At 51.3% G+C, this 21350-nt stretch overlaps 1 protein-coding gene across 1 annotated transcript in view; it reads left to right on the top strand.

Annotated features, from left to right (window-relative positions):
• The window catches only part of LOC132390544 (cyclin-dependent kinase 12-like), a 147273-nt gene that overhangs the window by 104903 nt on the left and 21020 nt on the right, over window positions 1-21350 (top strand). Inside the window, exons 2-6 of the mRNA XM_059963156.1 lie at window positions 1077-1994; window positions 7864-8040; window positions 11827-11966; window positions 14778-14948; window positions 20918-21107. Of these exons, the coding sequence (XP_059819139.1) occupies window positions 1077-1994; window positions 7864-8040; window positions 11827-11966; window positions 14778-14948; window positions 20918-21107 (1596 nt within the window). The remainder of the gene's footprint in view (window positions 1-1076; window positions 1995-7863; window positions 8041-11826; window positions 11967-14777; window positions 14949-20917; window positions 21108-21350) is intronic.

The raw sequence follows: 21350 nt of genomic DNA, 5'->3' as shown, positions 1-21350 counted from the left end.
TCCTTGGCAGATTTCTCTACAGAAGTGGTTAGCCATTGCTGCCTTCTGGGCGATGACTTTGCAGGGCGGGTGACCCCCAGCCATTATCAATACAGACAGACATACTTTACTGATCCCGAGGGAAACTGGGTTTCGTTACAGTTGACCCAACCAAGAATAGAGTAGAAATACAGCAAAATAAAACCAGAAATAATTAAATGATAATAAGTAAATCATGCCAAGTGGAAATAAGTCCAGGACCAGTCTATTGGCTCCGGGTGTCTGACCCTCCGAGGGAGGAGTTGTAAAGTTTGATGGCCACAGGCAGGAATGACTTCCTATGACGCTCAGTGTTGCATCTCGGTGGAATGAGTCTCTGGCTGAATGTACTCCTGTGCCTAACCAGTACATTATGGAGTGGATGGGAGTCATTGTCCAAGATGGCATGCAACTTGGACAGCATCCTCTTTTCATACTCTTCTGAGATTGTCTACCTGGTGTCAGTGGTCGCATAACCGGGACTTGTGATCTGCACCGGCTGCTCGTACGACCTGCTCCCACGGTTTCCCGTGACCCCGATCGGGGGGCTAAGCAGGTGCTACACCTCGCCCGAGGGTGACCTGCAGGCTGGCGGAGGGAAGGAGCGCCTCACACCTCCTCTGGTAGAGATGCATCTCCACCCCTCCATTCCTTGTACGCAAGTGTAAAGGAGACAAAGTAACTCCAACTCAGCACAAAAAAAACCCACAATAAATATGGGAAAACAAGCAAGATAGATCATAAACACATTGACTGTAAAGTAACACTAGTGACGGGAATTGACGAGGTAATGGTGGTTGGGGATGGGTCAGTGGGTGGGGGTGTTGCTCAGCCTTGCTGCTTGGGGACAGTAACTGTTCTTGGGTCTGGTGGTCCTGTTGCACTGTGATGTGTTTAGACCGAGGAGCAAGGTCGGTGGGACATCAGTGTTGAACGCCGAACGGGAATGCGGTGTCCCTGGGGTTGGTGTAGTCGGGGAAGTAAAGGGCTGGTGGGGCCCCAGGGCCCGGAGTGTGCCCCCCACATCCTCTCTGACCGAGCTTTTCTTTCCCTTGCAGAAGGTCGGCGAAGTCGAGGAGCCGGAGCCCGCTGTACCTGAGGCACTCGCGGTCGCACAGTAAGCACAGACAGTCCCGGTCTCCCAGCCGGCACTCGAGCATCTCCCCCGGGCGGTTCGCCCTCACGTCGAGCCTGGGCGCAGAGCTGAGCAAGACGAAGCGGGCCAGAGCCGCAGTGGCGGCCAAGGTCAGCGCGAAAGACTGCAAAGAGCCGAAACTGTCGGGCGGCGGCAGCACGCACGCGGCTGGCTCCACGGCGCTGAAGGATGTCAAAAAGCTGACTAAGTTGATAAAGTCCGAGAAGCCCCCCTCGCCCGCTGAAACCTCGCACTCAGCGGCCGGGAAGAAAGGCAAAGAAGCTGCGGACGAGATGATCCCGGAGATGAAAGTGAAGGCCGAGCAGGAGGAGGGAGAGGTGGTGGCGGTGGCCGTCAAAGAGTCAAAGTCGCCGGCAGTGAAGTGCGAGTCGGCTACGCCAAAGGACAGGGGTCTACCGCCGTTACCAAACGAAAATGAAGTCGAGAAGCCTCCGCTCCCTCCCGCTGCCTCTGGCCCTCCGCCGTTACCTCCATCCTCTCCTCCGCTTGTACTACCTCCTATCCCGGAGCAGCAGCCCCCCCTGCCGCCACCGGCTTCGGAGCAGCCGCTGCCCGTGCCCGAGAGTCGGACTGAACCGCCGGCGCCCGCCTGGCAGCTGGCCGTGCCCTCGGCCCCCCCTCCGCTGCCCTCGCCGCCGGCCCCCGGGACCAACCCCGCCTCGGCCCCGGCCAGCGCCCAGCACCACCCGCTGCGGATGACCGTGCTGACCAGCGGGCTCCCCATGCCTCCGATGCTCAACTCGGTGCTGCCCCTGCTGACGTCAACTCTCCCCCCGCTGCCGTTGCCCCCGCTGCTGCTGGGCGAGGACGACATAGAGAGGTAAGCCATGTCCGTCTTCATCCGTCACTGAAAGCAAGCATGCAGGTACGGCAGGCAGTGAAGAAAGCTAATGGCATGCTGGCCTTCATAACAAGGGGAGTTGAGCGTAGGAGTAAAGAGGTCCTTCTGCAGCTGTACTGGGCCCTGGTGAGACCCCACCTGGAGTATTGTGTGCAGTTTTGGCTCCAACTTTGAGGAAGGACATTCTTATTGTGGGAGTGCAGCGTAGGTTCACGAGGTTAATTCCCGGAATGGCGGGACTGTCATATGTTGAAAGATTGGAGCGACTGGGCTTGTATACACTGGAATTTAGAAGGATGAGAGGGGATCTGATTGAAACATGTAAGATTGTTAAGGGATTGGACACGCTGGAAGCAGGAAACGTATTCCTGATGTTGGGGGAGTCCAGAACCGGAGGCCACAGTTTAAGAATAAGGGGGGTTGGCCATTTAGAACAGAGATGAGGAAGAACTTTTTCACCCAGAGAGTGGTGGATCTGTGGAATGCTCTGCCTCAGAAGGCAGTGGAGGCCAAGTCTCTGGATGCATTCAAGAGAGAGTTCGATAGAGCTCATAGATAGCGGAGTCAAGGGATAGGGGGAGAGGGCAGGAATGGGGTACTGATTGTGGATGATCAGCTATGATCGCAGTGAATGGCGGTGCTGGCTCGAGGGGCCGAACATCCTACTCCTGCACCTACTGTCTGTTGTCTCAGGAACTCTCAGGCAGGCGGCTGAGAAACAGGATGGAATCGACCGTGGAGTCGGCACGCCATCGTGGGCCAAACGGCCTGTACAGTGTGTAAGGTGATTGGACAAAAGTATGGGGTGGGTTGGTCGGGGTAACTGTTTTACCCAGAGAGTGGTGGGTGTGTGGAACGCCCTGCCGGGGTGGTGTTAGATGCAGATACATTATAGGGGCATTTCAGAGACTGCTATACACATGGATGATAGTAAAATGGAGGGTTTTGTGGGAGGGGAGGGTTAAGTTGCTCTTGGAGTAGGTTAAAAGGCCACTTGAATACCTGCAGTTTTAACTTGGTTTCTGGGTGCTTTCTGCCTCCAACTGGAGTTCATCAAAATGTCCAAGCAAAGTCAGCACTGGGACCCAGGGTCATGCAGATGTACCCTGAGGGAGAGAGACTCACCCTCGGGCAGAGTGACGTACCCTGAGGGAGAGAGACTCTCCCTCAGGCAGAGTGACGTACCCTGAGGGAGACGGACTACCTTGGGCAGAGTGATGTACCCTGAGGGAGAGAGACTCTCCCTCAGGCAGAGTGACATACCCTGAGGGAAACAGAGGAGATTCACAAGGATGCTGACTGGATCAGAGAGGGTGCAGAGGAGATTCACCAGGATGCCACCTGGATCAGAGAGGGTGCAGAGGAGATTCACGAGGACGCTGCCTGGATCAGAGAGGGTGCAGAGGAGATTCACCAGGATGCTGCCTGGATTAGAGAGGGTGCAGAGGAGATTCACCAGGATGCTGCCTGGATTAGAGACGGTGCAGAGGAGATTCACCAGGATGCTGCCTGGATTAGAGAGGGTGCAGAGGAGATTCACCAGGATGCTGCCTGGATTAGAGAGGGTGCAGAGGAGATTCACCAGGATGCTGCCTGGATTAGAGAGGGTGCAGAGGAGATTCACCGGGACGCTGTCTGGATTAGAGAGGGTGCAGAGGAGATTCACCAGGATGCTGCCAGGATTAGAGAGGATAGGTTGAGTGAGCGAGGACTTTTCTCTTTGGACCGAAGGAGGGTGAGAGGTGACTTGGCAGAGGTGTACAAGATGAAAAGAGGTGTAGGCAGAGTGAACAGCCACAGACTTTTTTCCCCAGAGTGTCAGGCTGGGTCATATACCCCATGTCCACCTCATCTCCCCCCAGGGCATAAGGTGATTGAAGGAAAGGATAGCAGAGAGAATAGCAGAGGGTGGGTGGAATACCAGGCGTGGTGGTAGAGGTGGATACACGTGGATGAGGGTTATGCGGGAGGAGTAGGTTGTGGGGTGAAGGGCCTGTACTGTGCTATTCTGTATCTAATTAATAGCTCTCAAAATCCTTTTGTACCTCCCTCCATCGGTGTCTGCCTCTGTCTAAGGGAGCGGTTCTTAAATTGCCGGAGAGACTATAGGAACTCGTGGGAGGGGAGGGGAGGGTTTGATTCGTGTAGGTTTGTAAGGGTCAGCACAATATCGTGGCCTGAAGGTACTCCACGGCCTTGTAGTGTTCTGCGTTCTCGTTCTGGATCAGGGCTCGCGCGTTTGCGTCTCTTGCTGTCTGTCGATAGCGTGTACGTCACTGGTGGACAGAGGCTGAAGGGCTCCTGACGGTTGTCCCAGCAGGAGGTGTCGTGAGCTGACGGGGATCGGGGTGCTGACAAGCTGTGTGCGGAGCCTCAGGCTGCCAGTCCCTCCGAATAGGCACTTGGCCCAAAGCTGCCAGCAGCGGTGAGACGTGTTTCGCTGTGATCAAAGTGCACACAGGAAGGAGTTGTATTCAACTCTGCGGTTAGTTTTCCCGTTGGCGTTCACCATAAGTAGGGAAAAACACTGGATCAGTGAAAGGCAGCACCCATCAAGAGGGGCAAATGGCCAATGTACAAACTGTGCAAGCACAAAGAGAGAGAGGAAACTAATAAAAAAGTACGCAATAACTAGCGAGAATATGACGTGAAGAGTCCTTGAGACTGAGTCCGTAGGTACTGGAAACATTTCACAGATGGGGCAAGTGAAATTATCCCCTTTGGTCGAGAGCCTGATGGTTGATGGGTAATAACTGTTCCTGAACCTGGTGGTGTGGGACCTGAGGCTCCTGTACCTCCTTCCTGATGGTTGAGGGTAGTAACTGTTCCTGAACCTGGTGGTATGAGTCTTGAGGCTCCTGTATCGCCTTCCTGATGGTTGAGGGGTAGTAACTGTTCCTGAACCTGGTGGTGTGGGTCCTGAGGCTCCTGTACCTCCTTCCTGATGGCTGACGGGTAATAACTGTTCCTGAACCTGGTGGTGTGGGTCCTGAGGCTCCTGTACCTCCTTCCTGATGTCTGACGGGTAATAACTGTTCCTGAACCTGGTGGTATGAGTCTTGAGGCTCCTGTATCTCCTTCCTGATGGTTGAGGGGTAATAACTGTTCCTGAACCTGGTGGTGTGTGTCCTGAGGCTCCTGTACCTCCTTCCTGATGGTTGAGGGGTAATAACTGTTCCTGAACCTGGTGGTGTGGGTCCTGAGGCTCCTGTACCTCCTTCCTGATGATTGAGGGGTAATAACTGTTCCTGAACCTGGTGATGTGGGTCCTGAGGCTCCTGTACCTCCTTCCTTTTAAAAAAAGAAATATTTATTTATTTATTTATTAAATTTCAGAAAATTTCAAAGAATAAATGTGATGATAAATAGTGAGAAAAATAATATTAACCCTCCCCCCCTTAACCCTTATCTAAAGAAAGAAAAAAAGAGAGAAAGATTGCCTGGATATTGGAGGATCCCCACATGCTCCATGGAGTTCAAAATAATTTTAATATTAATGTTTACTTTCCCCAATTGCTTTTTATCTTCAAAGGACCTATGTATTTAATCCTATCTTTTGTAGGTATGGGAGCCAAATTTTCAAAAATATATAGTTCCTTTCATTTTCTTAATATATGTTGAAACTCTTTTTCTTTTCACAGGTCCAGTAATTCCATTAACATTAAGACTTTAAAAATTAAGTAAATTAATCATTCATAATACCTTGGGAACTCTTTAAGTTTTCCATGTTGCTATGAGTCTCTCCCCAACCATCCAGGCAAAAAAGAAGAAAAATAGAAGAAAGATCACTAATATATAAGAAAAAAAATCAAAATACCCCCCCACTAATGTTGCGAATTAAAAGAACACAACATTACCCCCCCCATTTTACGGGTCATGGCAATCGCCATGATTGTACACGTGAAACTTGCAGCCATCGATCAGGAGCTCCTCCAGCTCCCCCGCAAAAGAAAAAGAAAATATATTAGTGAAGAAAAAAAATAATTAATGTCTCTACTCCCAATTAATACTCCTCAACTATTTTTTTATATATAAATGTCCATCAAGTCCAACCTTGTTCAGTCTTCATCATTAGTCCATTTCATTTCTATAATTCTTTACTTCTTCGTGGACATCAGGTAATTCTTGTACAAATTCCTCCGCTTTCCGGTAGTCAACGGAAAATCTTCTTTGTTCGTTATCCAGGAAAATTATCAATTCTGCTGGATAGCTCAAAAAAAATTTATAGCCCTTTTCCAATAAAGGTTTTTTCACTGGGTTAAATTCCTTCCGCCTCTTCAGAAGATCGTAACTTATGTCTGGATAAAACAAAACTCTTTTCCCTCCTATTATCAATGGCCCATTTCTCTTTTCAGCACCTTGAGTAGCTGCCTTCAAGATCATTTCTTTATCTTGGTACCTTAAGCATTTTATCAAAATTGATCTTGGATTTTGATCTTGTTGAGGTCTTGGTCTTAAAGCTCTGTGTGCTCTTTCAATTTCAATTACTTGGCTTCCTTTTTTCATTTCTAACATTTTCAGAATCCATTCTTGAAAGAATTTTATTGGATTTTCTCCCTCTGTACCTTCCATGAGACCAACAATTTTGATATTATTTCGTCTATTAGAGTTCTCAAGCGCATCTATTTTTTCCAACATCCGTTTTCTTTCTATTGTCCAGGCAAGATTATTGTCTTCTATCTTTTCTATTCTTTCCGTGTTTTCTTCCATTTTTACTTCCATTTCTTTAACTTTATTATCCATCTTCTTTTGTTTTTCCACCACGTTATCGAGTTTATTCTGCATCCTTCTTATAGCTTTTAGTTCATTCATAATATGTATCAGAATATCTTTTATGTCTCCTTTAATCTCTTCCTTCTTTTCCTCTTCTTCATCCTCTGAATTTCCCCAAAGAGTCTGATTCCACTTCCGATTCACTTCCAGCCGTAGTTGGGATTTGTAGTTTTGTTAATATCGGTTCATGCATGCTTTCGCGCATGCGTTGTTCTTGCCGTTTCTTCTTGGAGACCGCCGACATTGCTGCAACTTCCTGTCCCGCATCATCAGAAGTGCCATGCACTTCGCCGGGAGGAGATCCAACTCAAGTCCGAGGCTTCGCCGAGATGGTTAGGCCTTTTTCCCCGCCAATTTGCGCAGTCTTTGAAGTAGTAGCTTCCTTCTGTTGCAGTTTAGGAGCCATATCTAAAGATAATCCTGAGTTACTTATAAATAGTTTCTAGTAGATATTTGTTAACTCTTCTTCATTTAAACACTATTTCATTACTTTTTATGAGGGAGCTGGATTCCCAACGTCTCGACCCTACGTCATCACGTGACACCACCCCCCACCCCCTGTACCTCCTTCCTGATGGTTGAGGGGTAATAACTATTCCTGAACTTGGTAGTGTGGGTCCTGAGGCTCCTGTACCTCCTTCCTGATGGTTGAGGGGTAGTAACTGTTCCTGAACCTGGCGGTGTGAGTCCTGAGGCTCCTGTACCTCCTTCCTGATGGTTGAGGGTAGTAACTGTTCCTGAACCTGGTGGTATGAGTCTTGAGGCTCCTGTACCTCCTTCCTGATGGCTGAGGGGTAATAACTGTTCCTGAACCTGGTGGTGTGGGTCAGTGGCCGCTCCAGCTGCGCCCGCGTTCATCGGGAGGTGAGAGAGATGGACGGCTGACTTTACCAAACCTGGAGTGGGCGGCCTTAACCAGGGAGGGGTCTGCTCCAGTCACCTGGAGATGGTTTAACATGAATTATCTTCAACCAGTACAAGGGATGTCTGCGCTTCCTTTGAAACAGTGGTTCCCCTCCGCCATTACTCTGGGTCCTTACCTGCTGCCTTAACGCTGTTTCTGTTCCTGTTGCAGCCCCAAGGAAAGTCACACAGCCAAACCAGCCAAGAAAGAGAGAGACCAAAGAACACGGCATTTACTGATGGACCTGCCTCTCCCCCCGGAACTCACCGGAACGGATCCCTCACCGCCGGATTCCCCCGAGCAGAGGACTCCGCCCCAGCCTCAGCCCGTCCTCAAAAAGCGGCCCAAGTATGAAAGTGGGAGAGGGACGGGCCTCAGGCAGGGGGGGTCAGCAGTGGTCGGTTCCCTACAGGCCGACCTCGTTCCGATGTGGGTGTCAGGAGGGGAGTACCAGAGTTGGATTGTGGTGCGCCTTCGGATCCTGTGTCATCGCCCTGGGCGTCGGTGCTGGGGGGAGGTGGAGAATTATCTCTGTTGCTGGAATATTCTGAGATGTGCTGCCGTTGGAGAGGGTCCAGAGGAGGTTCACAGGAGTGATCCCAGGAATGAAAGGGTTAAGGTCGGGAGGCTAATGGCACAGAGTTCGCCACGCAACCAATCAGCAGCGAGGCCCCTCCCTGCATCACAATTGAATTTCCATGCTGACGACCAATCAGCTGATTGATAAGCCTATAAAGGCCAAGCATTTGGTGAACACACCACAAGTGAGCAGAGCCCTGATGATGTCTCCTCGTAGGGTGACAAAACGTTTGCAAATGGACTGTCGAGATCCAAGAACAACCCAAACCAAAGGGTTAGCAGATGAGCAGCGTTGATGGTTCTGGGCCCGTACTTGCTGGAGCTTAGAGGAATGAGGAGGGATCTCGTTGAAACCTATCGAATGTTGAAAGGCACAGATAGAGTGGATGTGGAGAGGATGTTTCCTATAGTGGGGGAGTCTAGGACCAGAGGACACAGATAGAGTGGATGTGGAGAGGATGTTTCTTGTGGTAGGGGAGTCTAGGACCAGAGGATACAGATAGAGTGGATGTGGAGAGGATGTTTCCTATAGTGGGGGAGTCTAGGACCACAGATAGAGTGGATGTGGAGAGGATGTTTCCTATAGTGGGGGAGTCCAGGACCAGAGGATACAGATAGAATGGATGTGGAGAGGATGTTTCCTATAGTGGGGGAGTCTAGGACCAGAGGACACAGATAGAGTGGATGTGGAGAGGATGTTTCCTATAGTGGGGGAGTCTAGGACCAGAGGACACAGATAGAGTGGATGTGGAGAGGATGTTTCCTATAGTGGGGGAGTCTCGGACCAGAGGACACAGATAGAGTGGATGTGGAGAGGATGTTCCCTATAGTGGGGGAGTCTAGGACCAGAGGATACAGATAGAGTGGATGTGGAGAGGATGTTTCCTATAGTGGGGGTCTAGGACCAGAGGACACAGGTAGAGTGGATGTGGAGAGGATGTTTCCTATAGTGGGGGAGTCTAGGACCAGAGGACACAGATAGAGTGGATGTGGAGAGGATGTTTCCTATAGTGGGGGAGTCTAGGACCAGAGGACACAGGTAGAGTGGATGTGGAGAGGATGTTTCCTATAGTGGGGGAGTCTAGGACCAGAGGACACAGACAGAGTGGATGTGGAGAGGATGTTTCCTATAGTGGGGGAGTCTAGGACCAGAGGACACACAGAGTGGATGTGGAGAGGATGTTTCCAGTAGTGGGGGAGTCCAGGACCAGAGGACACAGATAGAGTGGATGTGGAGAGGATGTTTCCTATAGTGGGGGAGTCTAGGACCAGACGACACAGACAGAGTGGATGTGGAGAGGATGTTTCCTATAGTGGGGGAGTCTAGGACCAGAGGACACAGACAGAGTGGATATGGAGAGGATGTTTCCTGTAGTGGGGGAGTCTAGGACCAGAGGACACAGATAGAGTGGATGTGGAGAGGATGTTTCCTATAGTGGGAGTGCCTAGGACCAGAGGGGACAGTCTCAGAAAAGAGGGATGTCCACTTAGAATGGAGATGAGAAATTTCTATAATCATAGGGTGGGAATCTGTGGAATTCGTTGTGGACGCCAAGTCATTGGGTATATTTAAAGCAGAGGTTGATATGTTCTCGTTTAGTCAGGGTGTCAGAGGTTACGCGGAGAAGACAGTAGAATGAAGTTGAGAGGGATAATACATCAGCCATGATCAAATGATAGTGCAGAGTTGATGGGCCAAATGGCCTAATTGTGCTCCTGCATCTTACAGTCTTATATTTGTTCCGACCTTTAAAAAATGCTCTAAACATTTCAGCAGTGCTCTTTGTAAATCAGTGTCAACGCTGCCCGATCACGTCATTGGTTTCTCGTTAATAACGGCTTGGACCACGTTCACTTCTGCTGACGTGGGGCTCACAGTTCTCTAGTTCCACTGTCCCACCCTGAAATAGTTTAATTCAGTGAGACCTGCTCCAGAATCCGTGGTCCGTCAGTCCGTCCCCCCGGTGAGGGTCAGTGTTTGCAAACTGGGATTTGGTTTGCTATTGTCCCAGGTACTGGGACACAAGAGAAGACCCTGGTCTTGCACACTGTTGATACAGATCGTCCATATGGGGCAGAACGAGCTAAAACAATAATGACACAGGATAAAGTGCCTCCGATACCGGGAGAGTGCAGTGTAGGTAAACCTGGATCAGGGCTCCCAACCTGGGGTCCATGGGGCTGCTGCTCCATAAAAACGGTGGGGAACCCCTGGCCTGGAGGGACCTCGCTGTAGAGAGGGGAACAGGAGGAATATCTTCAGCCAGAGGATTCACTGCCACCGACTGTGGAGGCCAGGCCACTTGGGTGTAGTTATTGCAGAGGCTGATAGGTTCCTGGTTGTTCAGGGCGTAAGGTTGCGGGGAGAAGGTAGGACAACGGGGTTGAGAGGGAAATAGATCAGATATGATGAGATGGTGGAGCAGACTCGATGGGCCGACTGGCCTAACTGCTCCTCTGCCTTGTGGCCCAACGGTCAGGTGGGTGGGAAGGTCAATGGTGCATCGTATCGGGTCTGTCGTAGAGGCTGGTGGCACGTGCTTTCAGACTCCTGTGGCCTCTGCCCGGTGGGAGGAGAGAGAGTGCCCGGGGTGGGTGGGGAGCTCGGATAACGCTGGCTGCTCTACTGAGGCAGCGAGGAGTACAGACGGGGCCCTCGGAGGGGGAGGCTGCTTTCTGTGACGTGCTGAGCTGTGTCCACGACGCTCTGCGGTTTCCCGTGCCCGCGGGCAGGGCAGTGGGTCCGAGGTTGGATGCTCTCTCTGGTGCATCGGTAAAAATGGGTGAGGGTCAGCCTCCTGAGGAAGTAGAGGCGCTGGTGAGCGATGGTACACGATGACCAGTGTGTGTGTGCCACTGAGGCCCCGTGCTGGAGAACAGTACCCCAGTGACGGGGATGCATATGTTTATCAACCATAAGGCCATTCAGCCCATTGAGTATTTTCTGCCATTCCACCTCATGGCTGATTCATTACCCATCTCAATTCCAGTCTCTTACCTTCTCTCTATAACCTTTGACACACTTAATAATCAAAAGCCTCTCAGCTTCCACTTTAAATACACCCAAAGTCCTGGCCTCAACAGTCTGTGGCAATGAATACCACAGATTCACCACCCTCTGGCCAAAGAAATTCCTCCTCATCTCTGTTCTAAAGGAACGTCCCTCTGTCCTGAGGCCGTGCCTACTGGCCTTAGACTTTCCCTCCATAGCAAACATACTCTCCAACTCTATCCAGCCTTTCCAGTATTTGATAGGTTTCAGTGAGATTCCCCCCAGAATTCTTGTAAAATCCAGCCAGTACAGCCCCAGAGTCATCAAAAGCTCCTCATACATTAACCCTATCATCCTCATGAGCGTGCACTGGGCCTTCTACAATGTCCGCACACTCTTCCTGAGGTAAAGGGTCCAAAATTGCCCAAGTGCGGTCGAACCAATAACACCTCAGCATTGCACCCTTGCTTTCAAGTTCTAGTCCCCTCGAAAATGAGCGCTGGCGCTGTTGATCTGTATTAGTTGACGCTCACACTTTCCTCTCTCTCTCTTATTTTTGAAAGAATCTGTTGTCCTCGCTACGGAGAGAGGAAGGAGACTGAGAGTGACTGGGGCAAGCGATGCGTGGATAAATTTGACATCATCGGCATCACTGGAGAAGGGACGTATGGGCAGGTTTACAAAGCCAAGGACAAGGACACAGGTAAACGTGATACAGAACCGCGTCCGCCCTGCCACGGGAGCTACGTAGCATGTCCTTAAGTGTAACAGTCATTTTTTCATGATGTGCCTTGTTGTATGACATGAGCAACCGTGGTCTTTGCATGAGCACGATTGTTCGAATGGAGGAAACGGGGCTTCATGAGTTCTAAGAGTGTTGACCCAACAAGGCAGTAGTACAGGCGTGATAACAATAGATATCAGAGTGTAATGGTCAGTGTGGGACCGTCCCCCAGTGAGGGTCAGTGTGTGTGTGGGACCGTCCCCCAGTGAGGGTCAGTGTGTGTGTGGGACCGTCCCCCAGTGAGGGTCAGTGTGTGTGTGGGACCGTCCCCCAGTGAGGGTCAGTGTGTGTGTGTGGGGGACCGTCCCCCAGTGAGGGTCAGTGTGTGTGTGTGGGACCGTCCCCCAGTGAGGGTCAGTGTGTGCGTGGGACCGTCCCCCAGTGAGGGTCAGTGTGTGTGTGTGGGACCGTCCCCCAGTGAGGGTCAGTGTGTGTGTGGGACCGTCCCCCAGTGAGGGTCAGTGTGTGTGTGTGTGGGACCGTCCCCCAGTGAGGGTCAGTGTGTGTGTGTGGGACCGTCCCCCAGTGAGGGTCAGTGTGTGTGTGGGAGTGTCCCCAGTGAGGGTCAGTGTGTGTGTGGGAGTGTCCCCCAGTGAGGGTCAGTGTGTGTCTGTGGGACCGTCCCCCAGTGAGGGTCAGTGTGTGTGTGGGAGTGTCCCCCAGTGAGGGTCAGTGTGTGTCTGTGGGACCGTCCCCCAGTGAGGGTCAGTGTGTGTGTGGGAGTGTCCCCCAGTGAGGGTCAGTGTGTGTGTGTGTGGGACTGTCCCCCAGTGAGGGTCAGTGTGTGTTTGGGACCATCCCCCAGTGAGGGTCAGTGTGTGTGGGACCGTCCCCCAGTGAGGGTCAGTGTGTGTGTGGGACTGTCCCCCTGTGAGGGTCAGTGTGTGTGTGGGACCGTCCCCTAGTGAGGGTCAGTGTGTGTGTGTGGGACCGTCCCCCAGTGAGGGTCAGTGTGTGTGTGTGACCGTCCCCCAGTGAGAGTCAGTGAGTGTGTGGGACCGTCCCCCAGTGAGGGTCAGTGTGTGTGTGTGTGTGGGACCATCCCCCAGTGAGGATCAGTGTGTGTGTGGGACCGTCCCCCAGTGAGGGTCAGTGTGTGTGGGACAATCCCCCGGTGAGGGTCAGTGTGTGTGTGGGACCGTCCCCCAGTGAGGGTCACTGTGTGTGTGTGGGACCGTCCCCCAGTGAGGGTCAGTGTGTGTGGGACAATCCCCCGGTGAGGGTCAGTGTGTGTGGGACCGTCCCCCAGTGAGGGTCAGTGTGTGTGTGTGGGACCGTCCCCCAGTGAGGGTCAGTGTGTGTGGGACAATCCCCCGGTGAGGGTCAGTGTGTGTGGGACCGTCCCCCAGTGAGGGTCAGTGAGTGTGTGGGACCGTCCCCCAGTGAGGGTCAGTGTGTGTGGGACCATCCCCCAGTGAGGGTCAGTGTGTGTGTGGGACTGTCCCCCAGTGAGGGTCAGTACGTGTGTGTGGGACCGTCCCCCAGTGAGGGTCAGTGTGTGTGTGTGGGACTGTCCCCCAGTGAGGGTCAGTGAGTGTGTGGGACCGTCCCCCAGTGAGGGTCAGTCTGTGTATGGGACCGTCCCCCAGTGAGGGTCAGTGTGTGTGTGGGACCGTCCCCCAGTGAGGGTCAGTGTGTGTGTGGGACCGTCCCCCAGTGAGGGTCAGTGTGTGTGTGACTGTCCCCCAGTGAGGGTCAGTGTGTGTGTGTGTGTGTGTGTGTGGGACCGTCCCCCAGTGAGGGTCACTGTGTGTGTGGGACCGTCTCCCAGTGAGGGTCAGTGTGTGTGGCACCGTCCCCCAGTGAGGGTCAGTGTGTGTGTGTGGGACCGTCCCCCAGTGAGGGTCAGTGTGTGTGGGACAATCCCCCGGTGAGGGTCAGTGTGTGTGGGACTGTCCCCCAGTGAGGGTCAGTGTGTGTGTGTGTGTGTGTGTGTGTGTGTGTGTGTGGGACCGTCCCCCAGTGAGGGTCACTGTGTGTGTGGGACCGTCTCCCAGTGAGGGTCAGTGTGTGTGGCACCGTCCCCCAGTGAGGGTCAGTGTGTGTGTGGGACCGTCCCCCAGTGAGGGTCAGTGTGTGTGTGTGGGACCGTCCCCCAGTGAGGGTCAGTGTGTGTGTGACTGTCCCCCAGTGAGGGTCAGTGTGTGTGTGTGTGTGTGGGACCGTCCCCCAGTGAGGGTCAGTGTGTGTGTGTGGGACCGTCCCCCAGTGAGGGTCAGTGTGTGTGTGACTGTCCCCCAGTGAGGGTCAGTGTGTGTGTGTGTGTGTGGGACCGTCCCCCAGTGAGGGTCAGTGTGTGTGTGTGTGTGTGGGACCGTCCCCCAGTGAGGGTCAGTGTGTGTGTGTGTGGGACCGTCCCCCAGTGAGGGTCAGTGTGTGTGTGTGTGGGACCGTCCCCCAGTGAGGGTCAGTGTGTGTGTGTGTGGGACCGTCCCCCAGTGAGGGTCAGTGTGTGTGTGTGTGGGACCGTCCCCCAGTGAGGGTCAGTGTGTGTGTGTGTGGGACCGTCCCCCAGTGAGGGTCAGTGTGTGTGTGGGACCATCCCCCAGTGAGGGTCGGTATCTCTGAGGCTGTTCAATGTGTCATGTCTATCTGTAGTAATGCCGCCTGCGCCCAGGTGATGGTGTTGTTCTGGTGGTCGTCAACCCTCACAAATGCCCTGATCACAAGCAGAGAGCTGTGGCGGGTCCCACAATGCTGGTCGTTCACGGGTGCTGTCTCTTCTCCTAGGTGAGATGGTGGCGCTCAAAAAGGTTCGGCTAGATAACGAAAAGGAAGGCTTTCCGATCACAGCCATTCGAGAAATTAAAATCCTCCGCCAGCTCAACCACACCAGTGTTGTCAACATGAAGGAAATCGTGACGGACAAGCAGGATGCCCTGGACTTCAAAAAGGACAAAGGTACACTGCCCGGAAGATGAGCTGTGACTTCGGAGTCGCACAGGGCACTGCACATGTCTATGCTGTTCTGTCTGAATCCCCGTGCACTAATCCCGCGTTGTCCTTTTCCAAAAGGTGCGTTCTGCACCTTGCGAGAGCTGTCTTTGGTTTCTGTCTCTGGTTGCTATTGAGCCCATGATGTGGTTGTTCGGGTTTCAGGCCTTCATAAGACATTGGAACAGAACCTGGTCAGTCGACCTATCGAGTCTGCTCCGCCATTCCATCGTGGCTAATCCATTTCCCTCTCAACCCCACTCCCCTGCCTTCTCCCTGTGAACTTTGACAAATCAAGAGCCTGTCAGCCTCCGTCTTAAAAGCACCCAGTGACCTGGCCTCCACAGCCACCTGTGACAACAGAGACCACAGATTCATTATCCTCTGGCTGAAGGAATTCCCCTTCATCTCTGTTCTAAATGACATCCACTCTATCGGTGCCCTCTGGTCCTAGACTCCCCCACTAAACGAAACATCCTCTCCACATCCACTCTATCGGTGCCCTCTGGTCCTAGACTCCCCCACTAAACGAAACATCCTCTCCACATCCACTCTATCTGTGTCCTCTGGTCCTAGACTCCCCCACTACTGGAAACATCCTCTCCACATCCACTCTACATCCACTCTATCTGTGTCCTCTGGTCCTAGACTCCCCCACTAAACGAAACATCCTCTCCACATCCACTCAACTTAGGCCTTTTCGACATTCGATAGGTTTCAATGAGATCTCCGCTCATTCTCCTAAATTCCAGGCCCAGAGCCTTCGAACGTTCCTCGTAGGGTAACTCTTTCAATCTTTCAATCATTCTCAATTGCTGCTCATATGATAACCCTTTCATTCCTGGAATCATTCTCGTAAGCCTTCTCTGAACCCTCTCCAATGTCAGCACATTTTTTTCTTAAATAATACTCCAGGTGAGGCCTCACTGGTGCCTTGTGAAGCCTCAGCATTACATCCTTGCTTTTATATTCTAGTCCTCTTGAAATGAGTGCTAATATCACATTTGCCTTCCTCACCACTGATTCAACCTGCAAATTAGCCTTTAGGGAATCCTGTTCTCGGACCCCCAAGTTGTTTCGTACCTTGAAGTTTTGAATTTTCTCCCCATTAAGAAAATTGTATACTTTTGTTCATTCTACAAAAGTGCATGGCCACGCAATTCCCGATACCGTATTCCATCTGCCACCTCTGTCTAATCTGGGGAAGCAGGGAGGCTACAGAAGGACTCAGCTGTCAGCCCCTCCACCTGCCTTCCTGTCCTCCGCAAACTTGGCCACAAAGCCATCAAGTTCATCATCCAGATCTTTCATTTACAGCACAAAAAGAAGCGGTCCCAACACAGATCACTGCAGAACATCACCGGTCACTGGCGGCCGATCCGAAAAGGGTTCCTTTATCTCCACTCTGTGCCTCCTGCCAATGCTCTATCCACACTAGTTTCTTTCTTGTAATCTCTAGTTTGGCTACCTCATGTGCGGCGCCTTCTGAAGGGCCACGTACACAACATCCACCTTTGTCTTCAAAGAATTCCAGCAAATCTGTCAGGCGAGATTTTCCCTTAAGGAAGCCATGCTGGCTTTGGTCTCTTTAGTCATGTGACTCCAAGTACTCCCAAAGTGCATCCTTAACAATCGATCCCAACATCTCCCCAATCTCTGAGGTCAGGCTAATTTCGCCTATAACTTCCTTTTTTTTAATGCTTCCCTCCCTTCTCTAAGAGTGGAGTGCCATTTGCAATTTTCCAGTCCTCTGAAACCATGCCACATCGAATGATTCTGGAAAGATCATTACTAATGCCTTCACAATCTCTTCAGGTACCTCTTCAGGGTGCAGTCCATCACATCCAGGTGACTTATCCACCTTCAGACCATCCAGTTTCCCAAGCAACAAATCCCTCGTAACAACAAGTGCCCTCCCTTCTGCGCCTTGACACGTCCAATCCTTTGCCACACAACTAATGTCTTCCACAGTGAAGACTGATTCTTCTCTTCATCCACCATTACTATCCATCCAGTGTCATTTCAAACCATACCCTCACCTCCCTTTTACTTTTTATGTAGCCGAAAAATCTTCTGGTATCATCTTTTGATATAATTGGCTGGCTTACCTTCATATTTCATCTTTTAATTGCCTTCTCGTGCTCTTTGAAAATTTCCCAATCTGCTAACTTCCCATTGATTTTTTTTTGCTCTATTATATGCTGTCTCTTTTGTTTCTATGCTATATTCGACTTTCCCTCTCAGCCACAGTTACGTTATCCTGCCTTTAGAATACTTCCTCTTCTTTGGGGTGCATCTGTCCTGCGCCCTCCAAATTGCCCCCAGAAACTCCAGACATTGCTGCTGTGCCTTCACCCCTGCTAGTGTCCCCTCCCAGTCGACTCCTCTCTCATGCCTCTGTAATTCCCTTTATTCCACAATAATACTCGTACATCTGACTTTAGCTTCTCTCTCTCAAATTGCAGGGTGAATTCTGGCATATTATGATCACTGTTTCCTTAGGGTTCCCTGACCTTAAGCTCCCTAACATATCGAGTTCACGACACAACACCCGATCCAGAATTGCTGACCCCTTACTTGGGCTCGACCGCAAGCTGCTCCAGAAACTTAGCTCATACGCGTCCCACAAATTCTCTCTCCAGCGTCAACCTGATTTTCCCAATCTACCTGCATATTGAAATCCACCGTGACTAACGTGTTGCCTAACATCTTGCCTTTTTGACACGCCTTTTTTCTCTCTCCCGCTGTAATTTGTAGGCCACATCCTAGCTACTGTTCGGAGGCCCGTAAGTAACACCTGCCACTGTCATCTTAACCTTGTAGTTTCTGAACTCTGCCCATCTTGTGATACAGTGTCACCTCTTTCTGTAGATTTGATTCCACTTTTTACCAACAGAGCCGCTCCTACATCTCCGCCCACCCACCTGTCCTTTCAATAGATTGTGTCACCCTTGGATATTAAGCTCCCAACTGCAATTGTCTTCCAGCCGTGATACCCACAATGTCACACCTGCCAATCTCTAACTATGCTACCAGATCATCTGCCTTATTCCATATTCCATGTGTGTTCAGATGTAACAACTTTAGTCCTGTATTTGGCATCCTTTTTGATTCCTGTCCCCCTTTCACATCCCACTGACTGCTGCAACTTTGTCCTTCCCTGACAGTCTTACAATATACCAACTCTACTTGTAAACCAAGATCCCTCTCCTCAGCCTTTATCACTCCAGGCTCCCATCCCCCTGCCAAATTAGCCTAAACTCTCCCTAGCAGCTCCCGTAAAGTTCCCCGCAAGGGTATTGGCCACCCCCCCTCAGGTCCAGGTGTAGCCTGTCCCCTCTGCGTAGGTCATTGCATCATCTCCAAGGCAGCCCAGTCCTGGAGTCAGAGGAAGGGCACGTGGAGTGATGGATGTGAAAGGGCATCTGAGCCTCTGTGCAGGCTGCCCAGCTCCCGTGTTCTGCTGCAAGAGGAACTATGTCAGGAGATACTTTCAATCTCTTCAGGGGATTCAACAAAACGATTTTATTTCAGGGCTACCAAAGTTCAAAGTCAGTTTTTTATCGAAGTACGTGTGTGTCACCCGTGTGCAGTGGTACCCTGGGATTCATTTTCAACAGAACAAAGAAATAGCACAGAATCAGTGGAAAAACTACTCACAGACCAAGACTGGCAGAGGATCAGTGTGCAAAAAAGGGCTAAATGTGCAAAAAAACCCCAATAATTATTAATAATAGTTCGAAATAAATAAATGTGACAGCATGGTAGCAGACCCTCTCGGTCCCACGAGCCTACACCACACCTGTATGACCAATTAACCGGGGCACCCTGGCAGCATAGTGGTTTCCCTGCGCTATTTCAGCTCGGGACTTCGGGAATTCCGGGTTCAATCCCAGCGCTACCCGCAAGGGATTTCTACACTCTCCCCATAACCGTGTGGATTTCCTCTAGGTGCTCCGGTTTCCTCTCACAGTGCGAAGGCGTATCGGTTAGTAGGTTACTAACTAACCTGGTTACTACTAACTTAGTTTAGTAGGTTATTAACTAACCGGTACATCATAGCTGGTGCTCCTCTTATAGGAATGTAGAAAACCTTCAGCACAATACAGGCCCTTCGGCCCACAAAGTTGTGCCGAACACGTCCCCACCTTAGAAATTACTAGCTTACCCATAGCCCTCTATTTTTCTAAGCTCCATGCACCTATCCAGGAGTCTCTTAAAGACCCTATCGTATCTGCGTCCACCACCGTCGCCGGCAGCCCATTCCACGCACTCACCACTCTCCGAGTGGAAAAACTTACCCCTGACATCTCCTCTGTAAATCGCCCGGTGATTAGACTGGGATTAAATCGGTGGGGAGGGGGGTGGGGTCTGTTGGGTAGTGAGGCCTGTTCTGTGCTCTGTCTCTATATAAAATAAAACTTGTAACCCGTTTATCTTTGTAATGTTGATGGAAACCCACGTGGTGTCAGGGAGGGCATACGGTCTCCTTACAGACAGTAGCGGGAATTGAACGCCGATTGCTGGGGTGCTGTATCAGCATTACACTAACCATTACACGATCACCCCGCCCCCAAAGCTGCTGAAAATCAGACACGCTTCTACATTACACGGGACGAATACCCACATGATCAGGCAGTATCCTTCGCAGAGAGGAAAAAGAAGTACGTTAACACTTGAGGTCACTAGTCTTCAAGCTCTCAGTAACGAGCTGAAGATCCTCCCAAGGTTCCAGCACCAGTGAGAGGTTAATGTGATAGTCACGATGCTGAGTGAGATTGTGTTGAGAAAAATCTGAAGGGTGGAAACTTGCCCGAGGCTGGAGCTCTTGATGCTCCTTTTACGGGATGTGGGAAGGCAGGGAGTCTTCCAGGACCTGTGCTCGAGAATCCTGTGAACGGATGTGGAGAGGATGTTTCCTATAGTGGGGGAGTCTAGGACCAGAGGACAGATAGAGTGGATGTGGAGAGGATGTCTCCTATAGTGGAGGAGTCTAGGACCAGAGGACACAGATAGGGTGGATGTGGAGAGGATGTTTCCTATAGTGGGGGAGTCTAGGACCAGAGGACAGATAGAGTGGATGTGGAGAGGATGTCTCCTATAGTGGAGGAGTCTAGGACCAGAGGACACAGATAGGGTGGATGTGGAGAGGATGTTTCCTACAGTAGGGGAGACTAGGACCAGAGAACACAGCCTCAGAATGGAGAGAGATCCCTTTAGAATGTAGATGAGGTGGAATTTACTTATCTAAAAGGTGATAAATCTGTGGAATTTGGTGCTGCAAACAGCTGTGGAGGCCAAATCATTGGGTAACTTAAAGTGGTGATTGATAGGTTCTTGATTAGTCAGGGCACCAAAGGTGATGGGGAGATAGCATGAGGATGGGGTTGAGAGGGTTAATAAATCAGCCATGATGGAATGGCAGAGTGGACTCGATGGGCTGAATGGCCCAATTCTTGTGTGTCGATGACTCATTGTGAAATTGTAACCGACAGCAGCAGTTACAGATTCACAGAGCAGTACAGCACAAAACAGGCTCTTCAGTCCATCTAGTCTGTGCTGAACTCTTAATGTGCCTAGTCCCACCTATCTGCACCCGGACCATAGCCCTCGATCCCCCTCCCATCCATCTCGATGTGCCATGTTGTGTCTCTGGTGTGAGGGCTACACCTTGCCCAAGGGTGAGCTGCAGGCGAGCAGAGGGAAGGATCGCCTTACACCTCCTTTGTTAGAGATGCATCTCCCCCCCCCCCCACCCTCTTACCTTTCCGAATTTCCCATGATGGTGAATGATGTCCGCTGAGCCAAGCTTACCCCTTGCAACAGCAGAACTTCTTCACCAGTTAAAATCCTGTGCCCAATGTTCTCCCGAATTCTTCCTGCCGTGAGTGTCTGCCGTGTCTTCCTCACTTTCGGGGTGTGTGTTTGTGTGACAGGGGCCTTCTACCTTGTCTTCGAGTACATGGACCATGATTTGATGGGGCTTTTGGAGTCGGGACTGGTGCATTTCACTGAGGACCACATCAGATCCTTCATGAGGCAGCTGATGGACGGCCTGGACTACTGTCATAAGAAAAACTTCCTGCACCGCGATATCAAATGCTCCAACATCCTCCTCAACAACAGGTACGGTGGGGGTGGGGGGTGTGGCACTGCCAGCACCCTGGTACAGGGGGTGGGCAGTGGGTAGGATTACTGTGGAGTTGGGAGTAGGTGGGTTGTCTGTAGCCGGAGAGTTATTCAGAGATACAATACCCTGGTACAGGGGGTGGGTAGTGGGTAGGATTACTGTGGAGTTGGGAGTAGGTGGGTTGTCTGTAGCCGGAGAGTTATTCAGAGATACAATACCCTGGTACAGGGGGTGGGTAG

The sequence above is a fragment of the Hypanus sabinus genome, unplaced genomic scaffold (genome assembly GCF_030144855.1).
Source record: "Hypanus sabinus isolate sHypSab1 unplaced genomic scaffold, sHypSab1.hap1 scaffold_947, whole genome shotgun sequence".
NCBI lineage: Eukaryota > Metazoa > Chordata > Chondrichthyes > Myliobatiformes > Dasyatidae > Hypanus > Hypanus sabinus.
This window is presented reverse-complemented; position numbering and strand designations above follow the sequence as displayed.